Source organism: Meleagris gallopavo, chromosome 20 (assembly GCF_000146605.3).
Source record: "Meleagris gallopavo isolate NT-WF06-2002-E0010 breed Aviagen turkey brand Nicholas breeding stock chromosome 20, Turkey_5.1, whole genome shotgun sequence".
NCBI classification, from domain to species: Eukaryota; Metazoa; Chordata; class Aves; order Galliformes; family Phasianidae; genus Meleagris; species Meleagris gallopavo.
Genome location: NC_015030.2, coordinates 7,710,907 through 7,721,892, shown reverse-complemented (window position 1 = coordinate 7,721,892; position 10,986 = coordinate 7,710,907). Strand labels below are relative to the sequence as shown.

Here is a 10,986-nt window from a genome sequence, read left to right as displayed (position 1 = left end):
GTCAGGATGGCGGGCGACGCACGGCAGCCGCGTGGCTCAGCTGTGTGTGACCCGAAAAGCAACAGGGCCGAGGCCGCGAGCGGGGCTGTGCTGAGTAACGGCTGTGCGCGGCCGCTCGGTGCCGGTGTGGGGCAGCTGAGCGTTATCTATGGGCCTTGCTTTGAGGTTTCTTTGTGCACCTTGTTTTGCAGTGTAGAGGTTCTCAAACCCCACAGCAGTGGGACTGGGTTTGCTGTCCTGTTCCAGCAGGATGGCATCTGGGTCCTGCTCACTAGCGATGCTTTGCTTGGTCAGCAGGTCGGGTCAGAGATGTGCCAGGCTGTACGGAGCATTGTAGGATTTTGAAGGCAGTAGCTTTCAGATAAGAAGGCTGTGTGCTCTGCTGCCTTCAGACTGCTACTAGCACGGATGTTTTATCCCATGGGTGCAGCTCTGTATAAGTATGGGCATTGTGGCTGTGTTTCTTTCCCACATAATATGTGAATTCAATGGCAATAAGAGCACATCCTTCACAGACCACTGTATGTACTTTAGAAGAATTTCAATGCAATAGGTATGTTTTGGAACCAGTTTTCTTTTTCTCTCTTTTGTTGTTCATCTTCTTGTTTCTAAACATTTTGCAGTCCCAAAGCTGCTACTGGCTGTTACAAATTGCCCTGTACTAACTATTTTTCCCCCAGTGTTTTGCTAGGATTTACAATTTGCATCTAAAAGTGCGTTGTGGCATCTTACTCTCTTTAGAAAAAGAGAAATGTAGTTGGCAAAATCCAAAAAGCAGAACTATTGTAATTCTATCCCTAGGCACTAAAGCATATGGTTTGTTTTCTACAATAAACTGTTACTAAGATATGATGAATGTAGGTGAAAGTCAAAGTGAAAGTCTTTTAAAAGCTTTTAAACTGATTGGTATTTTTTTTTACTTGTGATATTTCTTTTTCTATCGCTCTAGGAGGGGAGATTGCAAGAAGTAATTGAAAACCTTCTCTCCTTGGAAAAACAAACGCGAACGGTAAGTGTGGTGTGCATCATTTAGTGCTGTGTTGGTCTACATTGCCCCCTCTCCCCCCGTTCCATTGTATTAAAGTTAAAGGGAATTGTGGTATCAGTCTTTTGTCATTCTTATCAGTGAGATTAGATACAGTGGATTTTTTCCTCTTTATATCATAGCAATGCAAGTGAGAGATCTGCAGGTTGTTTTTTCCATCACTAATACACTGCTTGTCTGTTACAGGCTTCTGACATGGTTTCCACATCGCGTATCTTAGTGGCTATAGTGAAGATGTGTTATGAAGCTAAAGACTGGGATGCTCTGAATGAAAATATTATTCTTCTTTCAAAGAGAAGAAGTCAGTTAAAACAGGTGAGTTTAATCCTTTGAAACAAAAAATAAAATTGTATTATTATATCTGATTCTCCTCTATGAAGAGACTTCATAGACTTTTTGGTGCTTGCCTGAATACACTGCGTTTAGCTTCTGCTGATGTTTTCTGGTAGGCATACAAAAGCCAATAATGGAACCAATGTCCAAAATTGATCTCTTTACTTAGTAACTGAGCTCTGTTCTTGGCAACACACCTGTGGCTTTTTTGCTTTTGGTACTTTTGGTACATGCCAGTACTTTTACATGGTTGTTCATCTTTACAGTCAGCAGCAGTCTAAGCTGTAGACACAGTTTTAATTTTTCATGTTCTCATGAGGTATACGTTAAACAGTTATTGGAATTTGCTGCGATGAAATAAGGACTAGACTTTACATGCTTGCTTTTGAAACTGTCATAATCTGGAATTCAGTTCTGTCAGAGAAATCAGCCAACAAGATTGCTGAAAATGCTTGTATTTAAGAAGGTGTGAGGTGTGTTGTGCAGCATGGTTTCTTTTTTCTTTTTTACCTAATTAGAGGTTAGCAAAAGGTAATTTTAATGGCATCATTGTTTAGGAAAAGGTTACCTACTTTCTAACATGCAGAAACATGATTTTGTATGGAAGTAGAGTACAGTTTATTTCTCTAACTTGCACAAATTGTGGCTGAAGACGAAATCAGCTGATTTTTCTCTCTAAGTAGTTTCTAGAAGCTTAATTCAGGTTTTCTGGAAGTGGGCATTTCAGTAGTAATTGTGGCAGCTTTATCAGTATTGTTACTAGAACCCATCCCAATAATCTGTGCTTGTCACTGAAGGATGCCAGCCTGTTAGTGCTTATCTGCCAATCTGCAGAGATAGAAAGGATCAGTCCTAGTCCCTCCTCTTCCTTCCCTTCTTGAAAAATCTGTTGGTGTCCTAAAGAGAAAAAAGTGCACACGCTTAAGAGAAGATGTGTGATTAGATTCATCTTGCATGCATGTTGAGTCTCTTCAGTTTCATATTAAATTGTTTAGTATCTGAATGCATTTGAGAAACCTACAGTGATTTTTCCATTCTGTTATTGTACCAGGCAGTTGCTAAAATGGTCCAGCAGTGCTGCACTTATGTTGAAGACATCACAGACTTACCAGTGAAGCTGCGCTTAATTGACACGTTGCGTACAGTTACAGAAGGAAAAGTAAGATTTTGTTTTAAGACTGAATATATAAAAGGTAGAATAAAAATGCTTACCTTCTTTAAAAGCATAGCTTCTGAATGTTATTTTTCATCTTGTTCAAATGAGAGCAGAAGTATATTTTTAAATTAACTTGAGAATTTCTTTCCTAGAAAGACTACAAATATTTTCCAAATTTCAAATTAAATGACTTGCCAAAACACCAATCATAATTCCATTATGTATGTATTTGGATGTATTATTAGTATAATAGGTCGTACATTTAAGAATTTAAAAGTGCCATTTTTCACTATTTAAAGTGTTGCATATTTGAATTAGTTAGAAATAGGCAGTTTAAACTATTTAGCAAGGTGGTATTTACAGATGTGGTAATCAGAAACATTACGAGTCCATTATTTACATGCGATTCCTTTTGCTTACCCCCCCCAAGAAAGGATCTCTTCTGAATGAAAGCAGGTTTGTATTAATGTTATGGCTTTTGCCTGGTCAAAGTTAGTCTAAGCTGTTAGTCAAGTATGGCTGGTTAGGAGTGTGTGCAATAATGGAAGTAAGTAGTACTCGGTGCATGTTAACTTCATTTCTATTTCAGTATATTTTAGCAGGCAAACTGTCTAACAGTTCATCTGCTATGCAGATTCTTTTATGTTTGTGTAGGGAATGGTAAAGGCATTTTTTTTAGATTAATTTGGTCCAAATAGTTCAATTTTGCCACCTACCCATTATATTTTATCAGTGTATTTTTGTAGATAGCATCAGTACAGTATATGGATGTATGTGGAACTAACTAGTTGCATAAAAACATGAAGGAGATGTCTTACAGGGCTGTGGTCTTATATTTTATGTCTTTTTTTAGAAAATTCCAATACTTAAATTGCTACTTCTGATTTCAGATATACGTGGAAATCGAACGCGCTCGCCTGACAAAGACACTCGCAACAATAAAAGAACAGAATGGGGAAGTGAAAGAGGCTGCCTCTATTCTGCAGGAATTGCAGGTAACACGCTGTGTAATCACGCTTACATCAGTGATAAAGATTAACACTGACTGCTCGTAGGTTGTTCTGAAACTTAATCATGTACATCTGCAGAAAATGCCTGGAATGAGACTAACTGTTATGAGTGAGACTGTAATTCAGTTTTAAGTGTTTTTGTTAAGTCTGTTGTTAAATTTCAAGGAATATTTCCCTTTTGGAAAACAAATTTCAGTTTGCTTTGCTCAGTAGTACAGTGAGTTGCACATTAGTGATTGTTGTTTTTTTTAGTGTGTGTGTAAGTAAGGGCTGTAATTCAAAATTAAGTAACCTTTTCACCATTTTCACTTGCTCTGGAACAGCTGGGTCGTTTTTTGTTTTTCTTTGTGAATCACAGCATGCTTCTCTGTTTTACATGATCTGACTCTGACACAGTGCTAAAAAGTTGCATTTTCATTTTAGGTGGAAACTTATGGTTCAATGGAAAAGAAAGAACGTGTAGAATTTATCCTTGAGCAGATGAGGCTCTGTCTAGCTGTAAAAGACTACATTCGGACTCAAATTATCAGCAAAAAAATTAATACAAAATTTTTTCAAGAAGAAAACACAGAAGTAAGTCATTTGAGGATTTTTTCCTCCTTATTTTAATCTGTCATGCTTTCCTTGAGGTCCATGTATATTTAAATCTTGTTTTCTGCGATGGATTTGGATTTCATTTACACGGCTAATAGAACTGTTGTAATTCCACTGTTTCAGAAACTAAAATTGAAATACTACAACCTAATGATCCAGCTGGATCAACACGAAGGCTCCTACCTCTCCATTTGTAAGCACTACAGAGCCATTTATGATACTCCATGTATTCAAGCTGAGAGTGAAAAGTGGCAGCAGGTAAAAACAACAACAAAAAGAACCAGACACAGCAAACAAAATGTTTGTATTTTCATGTGGCAAATACCCGTTCACCCATGTAATTACCAGACCAATTTACAATAGATTAAGTTGCTCTTAAGTCTGTTCTTGTTATTTTTAAATACCAAGTCATCTTAACAAATTGGTTAGTTGAGAATGGGTGTAATAAAGTTGATTTCAAAAGAATATTTATACCCTATTTCTACCCTTTCTACCCAATTTATACTCTTATACTGTTGCATCTGAAATGGGAATGTTTCACATTTAATTAAGAAAAAAAAATCTTTGAAAATTTGGAATTTTAGTTAACCTGTATCAATTTAAATGTAATGATATGAAGGGAGGTGCATTTCTGCAAGATAGCATCAATTTCACTTCTTAATATGTTTGGCATAATCATTTTTTGTGTTAAATTCTAAGCTCTGCAAAATAGTTTTCAATGCTTCTGTTTAATTATGGAAAAAAATATGATCACTCTTTCTTATTCCAGGCACTGAAGAGCGTTGTTCTTTATGTTATTCTTTCACCTTATGACAATGAACAATCTGACTTGGTGCACAGAATTAGTAGTGACAAAAAGCTAGAAGAAATCCCGAAGTATAAGTAAGTGTTCTTTCTAATAAACAATTCTCAGGCCAAAGGCATTTCTCTTACAGTAGCTGTGTAGGTGAAATCTGTTTGTGCTGAGTCTGCTGCAAACATTTCAGCATTTATTGTATGAAAAATACTGCAAAACTTTCATGATTGTGTATTACAAGTTAACATAAATATCTCTGTTTATAAGAGAAGACTCTTCATTAGATACAGTTGGACTTTAATTGTCCCAGTAGTGTAAAGTATTAGAGTTTATACTTATGAAGAACAGTGAATATTAATGGTAATGAAAACATTTTAAATGATTTATCTGATGTATTTAAGTATGAAATATGCCTTATTGATAAAGGATTGTTAATCACCCTTAGTAAATCGTTTGCAGAGACCTCCTAAAATTATTTACCACCATGGAGTTGATGCGATGGACTGCCCTAGTTGAAGAATATGGGAAGGAATTGAGAGAAGGATCCCTTGACAGTCCTGCAACAGATGTTTTTGGCTGTACAGAGGAAGGTGAAAAGAGATGGAAAGATTTAAAGAACAGAGTTGTGGAACATGTAAGCATGGCTCATCCTTTACAGATCAGCTGTGTGTGCTATGTCTGAATTAAAAATGCTTTTTGTTTGCCATACTTTTGTTACAGAGGTGTTTTTTCATGTAGGAAAACAGCAGATAAATTGCATTTTCCATTATGTTCTGTTTTTCAATTGTTTATTTGTTCATATGTGCATAGTGTAGATACACATTTGGCCAGAGAAAAAAGCATATTTTAAGATTTAGCATTTACGTTTCAGTAGAGTAAAAACTTGTCTTGCTTTGCCTTATATTAATAATGAGTTGATTTTGTTACTTAATAATTTGTCACATCAGAACTATTAATTATATGTTTCACAAGCATGATAACTGTCCACAGCTCGTTTACATAATTTATGCTGGACTGCCATTAGAGCACTATAGGTCCTAATCTGCTTTTAACATTGACTTTTATATTTTTGCAGCCTGCCTCAATTATTTTTTGCACATAACCCTCTACTCTGAACACTTTTATTCCAGAATATTAGAATAATGGCTAAATATTATACCAGAATTACAATGAAGAGAATGGCACAGCTCCTGGATCTGTCCGTTGACGTAAGTGTTGCCTTGCTTATTCCCTTTATGAAAGGAGAATAGAAATGTTTGTGTATATGTGTGTATTTGCTTGTGGCAAGAATATAAGTAACATTCTTTTAATTTGTTTTTTTTAACCTTTTTAACCTGGAAACAGTGCTGTAGACCGTCACTGCTTTGTTTTACAGACAGTGCAGAAGGACACAGCATTGTAGAAATGCACTGCTTGGTAAAAAAAATTCTCAGGATTTATGTGTATGTGTTTATTAGTGTTCATGGATGTATGTATACAAGCAGCAACAGACACTGTATGTCACTGTAGTGTTCTTCACATCTCATTCCACTGTACTACCAGTGCTTTTCAGCTTTTACCAGGAAGAACAAAGTGTGCTATAGTGATAGGAAGCATTAGCTGAATGGGCTCTTTAGATGGGAAGCAGTGGAAAAGCCTGATGGGAGTAACAGTATGTTAATCTATATGTTTGCCACTTTGTTTCCACTGTTCAGTGCCAGGACCTGAGTGTTTATTTCATGCCATTATGGAAATCAGGAAAGTTTTGTTGTTTTTTTTTAAATCCAGACAGAACTGCTTGTCACAATGCACGTGTCCATAAGGCAAAAGCTGATACTAAAAATTTGTGCTCGAGGTCATATTTCAATGCTGGAGCTGCTTATCCTGTATTTCACTGTGAAAAAGCTCTTGTCAATGAGTGAGGAAATCTGACTTGAAGATACAAGCAAGACATAGGAAAAATCACTGTCAGAAATTGCAGTCTGATATCTGTATAGCCAGGTACTCTGAAGTGTAGAAGTCTGTTGGTGTAGTATGTTAAACACTGAGTGTCACAAAAAGATAATCAGATGTAGGTCAAATGAGAAAGAAAACCGCAAAAAAATTTGAATAGATAGTGCTAATAGCTAGCTATGCCAACATGTAATATTAAAGTATTATGCTGTTTTTAAATAGTGTTATTCAGGCTGGATTTCTGCTAGGTTCCTTGTGCTTTAATGCTGTTTGGGTGGACTTCTGATGCTTTGAAGGTCAAAATGCTGTTTCCTTGACTTAGTACTGTTTGTCTTTGCAGGAATCGGAGGAGTTCCTGTCTAACCTAGTAGTTAACAAGACCATCTTTGCTAAAGTAGACAGGCTGGCAGGAATTATCAATTTCCAGAGGCCTAAGGATCCAAACAATATACTGAATGACTGGTCTCACAAGCTGAACTCACTAATGGCCCTAGTTAACAAAACCACACATCTCATTGCCAAAGAGGAGATGATACATAACCTACAGTAAGGTGCCTCAATAATCTCAGTGCTTTTAAAGAAGGCATTAAATCTTCATAATAGAGACTATTATTACAGTGTGTATATGTTTTTTTCTCCTTGTCAGGGCTTCCTGGTCTAAAATTTAGGACATAATTCTGAAATTCCTGTTGACAGTTGAGTTCCCTTGATTATTCATTCAGTTGTTAAACATTTTTGCTACAATTGGTGAAAGAACATAATAAAATTGTATTGCCTGTATAATTGTAGTCTTGTGATTTATTCTCTTCTATTTATGCTTTTGTCTGGATAATTCATGGTTCTGTGGTTATTTTGTTGCAGGAATATTTTCGAGGCTGTGATTGAGAGGACATACTGTAAATAAAGTTAAAAACTTTAGTGTTTTTACACTGAGGTGATATGCTAATTGTATGAAGTTATGTCAGAGGTCAACAGCAAGGCATGCCTGCTTCTTAAAAAACGCACTGGAGATGTTTGATCTTGACAGCATGGGATTAAACAATTACATTGATCTGAACTTTGTAGTCTATCTGCTGTGTACTTTCAAGATCCCCTTGGTGCTGTTTGCTGCTCACCACTCTCTTTTTGTGGTTCAAATTAAAAATGAGCAAGAATTAGTTGGAATATCCTTACTTTAGAAATTACATGTGTTTAAGGAGTCTGTGTGTTGATGAAACATTACCCTTGGATAATTATGTAGTAAGATTAAAGTTGAGATCATTTGTATGTTGGAGGACACTGGAGGAATTCCAGGGGAATTTTCATGCTGCAAAATCAGATCTCGATACTCCTCAGTCCTAGTGATCAGCCTAGAAAGTTTGCTTTGTTGTTTAATAAGGTGAAGAATTACTGTTACTATCTAACCTCAGGTCTACCACTGACTTGTTTGTGGCAGAGGGTAAACCACTTAACTCCTGTTCATTTCTCATGACTGCTGCTTCTGAGAGAGTTCAAAAAAAATTACAAAGATCTTGTGTGCTAAGCCTTGGAACATTACTTCTATTATTGCAATCAGTCTGGAGCTTCTATTGAGAAAGATCTGTTTCATTTTCCAGAGGTGAAAGATCTACTGGCATGTTAGGCTGCAGGGTCTATGAAGCAATTCAGTGCTGTATGTAATTGTGCTTACTAATTGCTCACGTTAATTATAATGGGGTTTCCTGACTACCTTCAGAATACATCACAAGTGAAGCTGACAGAAAATTAGGTCTTCTCTACTGGAATTTAAGAAAAGCCATTTTCAAGAAAACAGAGTGAACTTTATCATAGAATGGAAATCTGTTTTCTGAATGTTTTGTGAAAGCAAAAATCTGAGAAGAAAGAGGGGAAAAAAAAAAGCAGCACTGTAAGTTTGTAATAATTAGTTTTGTTTTGAAAATGTAGAAACTAAACTGAGTGTGCAACTCATGGGAGAGCCAGGGCTCCAGGGCTTTTTGGCTACCAGCTTTCCATTAGCCCTGAAGGAAGTGAGAGTTCCAACTCTTCCAGAATTTGTGCCACACCTTTCAGAACTCTGCTCAGATCTGCTTCGTGGCAGGGCGCCTAGTAGCCCTAAGTGGCCTCAGGTTTTCAAACTCATGCTTTTTGGCATAGAGCCTAGATTCTCCAAGGTCCTTGGCACGTCTCCTAGCTTCACAGGATCATGAGAAGCCCTGTGAATAGTCGTGATTTGCAGAATCTTGATTTAAAGGTAGGGAGACTGGATGTGTTAGTACCTTGTGTTCAGGGCTTCCTTCCAGTTATAGTCCCCAGGAGGTTGAGCCATCTGAATTTCCAGCAAGAAGCTGCGGTTTTCAGATCTGAAAAGATTTTGAAATCATAAAATGTGTAAAAAATATAATTAAAAATATAACTGAACATGATATTGTTGGAGATTTTTTTTAATTATAAATCTCAGCATTATAATTAGTCTCTACAACTATCACTTGTTGCACTTCTGAGGATCTGAGTCCTGTCAAGTCTCATGATGCTCAGCAGAGGTTCATTGTTTTAGTCCCTCTCATGCCTCCCTGTTGTGACTGTGGCATTTCTGACATTTCCAACTGCTACTGTTGCTTTTCTTCTGCTCACAGACTCAATGTAACCCACTGTTCCTCATTTCCCCGGGCAGCAGGAAGAGATGATGCATCCAGTAACAAAAAACTCGCATTCCTCAACAGAAGTCTAGTACTGTGATGCTCTTATTGTGAATCCCCTTGGTGAGCATAGCACATGGGAATTCCAGGAGCTTGAGAAGTCTGGGTAGTTCTGGAAATGTGAGTGAGTAGTCAGCACATAACATCTGTTTCTGCCTAGCCCACGCTCAGTGAAGACCTGGCTTCTCAGCTCAGCATCTGTCCATTCAGAGCTTCTGCAATACGATTAACTAGTTCACAAAATTGAGTAAAACCTGCTTCATTTAGGGGCTAAGAAGTTTAATTTAAGTCAAAGCAGTAAAAAGAGCATAAGTTGCTGAACAAATCCTTCCCCCTAGATCTCAGTAGTTATACAAATTTTTCCTAGTGCAGTATAAAGAAATCCTTTCAGAAGAAAGGGATTCAAAAGTTAATGACGACTTATGTGAAAAATAAAGCCAGCAATAGTTTACCTCACCCCACTGGATACTTTTTTTACATATAGACTTAAGTCTATATGTTTCTGATTTAAAAAATAATGAAATATTCCTTGCATATCCCTACAGAAAAATTCATCCATAATATATAAGCTCAGTAGGAATTGGACACAACTGTTCTCCAAAATAAAAGGCCTAGTTGCACTGCAGCAGCCTATACACTGTTATATAGGTCCTAAAAGTGTTTTCACCTTTATCTGTTTGACAGTAACTGCTGTCTCCATCACTGCAGGGCGCTGCCTGGCCTCTGCAGAGCCCATGGGAAAAAACCTACCTCCTAGCATGCCAAGTAGGCTTGCTGGGGATGGTGTGTGAGGCATGCAGCCCCAGAGCAGCAGCAGCGTGGCCTAAGGCAGGTTCTGCAGGACTGCTTCTGTCCTCCTGAAATGGCGGCCCCAGCAACCGCGCTCCCCTCTGGCACGGCCTTCTGTGGGGTGCTGGAAAAGACCCCACCAGACCTGTAAAGTCAACTTAAAAATGGATTGATCTAAGTCTGGGGCCGCAACTGTAAAGGACTTGTTCTTAAAATGTATTTCCTTTTGTATTTTCATTTTTGCAAGGAGCTCTCCTTATAAACATATTACTGATGAATATTGAAAGTATTCCTGGGCACAAGTACCTTCTTGCAGCAGCAGTGCATTAGAGGCTCGGCTGGTGGTTACTCTTCAAAGAGTTAGAAGATGTTAAGCATAGATTTAAATATAAATGTATTTAGGAAAATCCAATACTCACATGATCTAAATCTTACAGTTATTTTAATTAAAGTAGAAAAGTTTTTTAAAAAAAACACACAACTAAACAACTGCAATCTTGCTGATAAACGCAAGGAAGGTGCTGAAGCAGCCGCTCTCCCGTCACAGCTCAGGAGGAGCACAGCGATGTGAGGGACCAGAAAAAAAAAACGTTGTAAAACAGCTTCGGCATCAAGCAGCGATGGCCAAACGTGTTTTGCAAAGCAGGTTTTTTTTT

The 10,986-nt window shown here is 37.5% G+C and overlaps 1 protein-coding gene and 1 long non-coding RNA gene across 4 annotated transcripts; one reads left to right on the top strand and one right to left on the bottom strand.

The window, feature by feature from the left end:
- Nucleotides 1-126: 126 nt before the first annotated feature.
- Nucleotides 127-7,649, top strand: PSMD12 (proteasome 26S subunit, non-ATPase 12). 2 transcript variants are annotated; one of them, XM_019621729.2, is made up of 12 exons: nucleotides 127-553; nucleotides 950-1,009; nucleotides 1,232-1,360; nucleotides 2,430-2,537; nucleotides 3,425-3,529; nucleotides 3,968-4,117; nucleotides 4,262-4,396; nucleotides 4,908-5,020; nucleotides 5,394-5,568; nucleotides 6,065-6,142; nucleotides 6,279-6,350; nucleotides 7,207-7,649. In XM_019621729.2, the coding sequence occupies exons 3-12, from the start codon at nucleotides 1,241-1,243 to the stop codon at nucleotides 7,414-7,416; spliced, it is 1,266 nt and encodes a 421-aa protein (XP_019477274.1). In that variant the 5' UTR covers nucleotides 127-553; nucleotides 950-1,009; nucleotides 1,232-1,240; the 3' UTR covers nucleotides 7,417-7,649. The 2 variants fall into 2 exon arrangements, with proteins under 2 accessions (XP_019477274.1, XP_019477275.1); XM_019621730.2 differs by lacking the exon at nucleotides 6,279-6,350 and having other exon boundaries at nucleotides 523-553.
- Nucleotides 1,368-10,980, bottom strand: LOC109370571. Of its 2 annotated transcripts, none has more exons than XR_002120822.1 (3): nucleotides 10,292-10,980; nucleotides 9,122-9,205; nucleotides 1,368-2,275 (listed from the first exon to the last, which is right to left on the bottom strand). It is a non-coding gene; the product is annotated as an uncharacterized LOC109370571 (long non-coding RNA). The 2 variants fall into 2 exon arrangements; XR_002120821.1 differs by having other exon boundaries at nucleotides 10,637-10,980.
- Between the last annotated feature and the right edge of the window lie 6 nt (nucleotides 10,981-10,986).

Coding starts and splice junctions, on each gene's coding strand:
- PSMD12 (XM_019621729.2), top strand. CDS start 1,241: ATGGTTTCCACATCGCGTATCTTAGTGGCTATAGTGAAGATGTGTTAT. Junction 1,361..2,429: donor GAAGAAGTCAGTTAAAACAG/GTGAGTTTAATC, acceptor TTATTGTACCAG/GCAGTTGCTAAAATGGTCCA. Junction 4,397..4,907: donor AGAGTGAAAAGTGGCAGCAG/GTAAAAACAACA, acceptor TTCTTATTCCAG/GCACTGAAGAGCGTTGTTCT.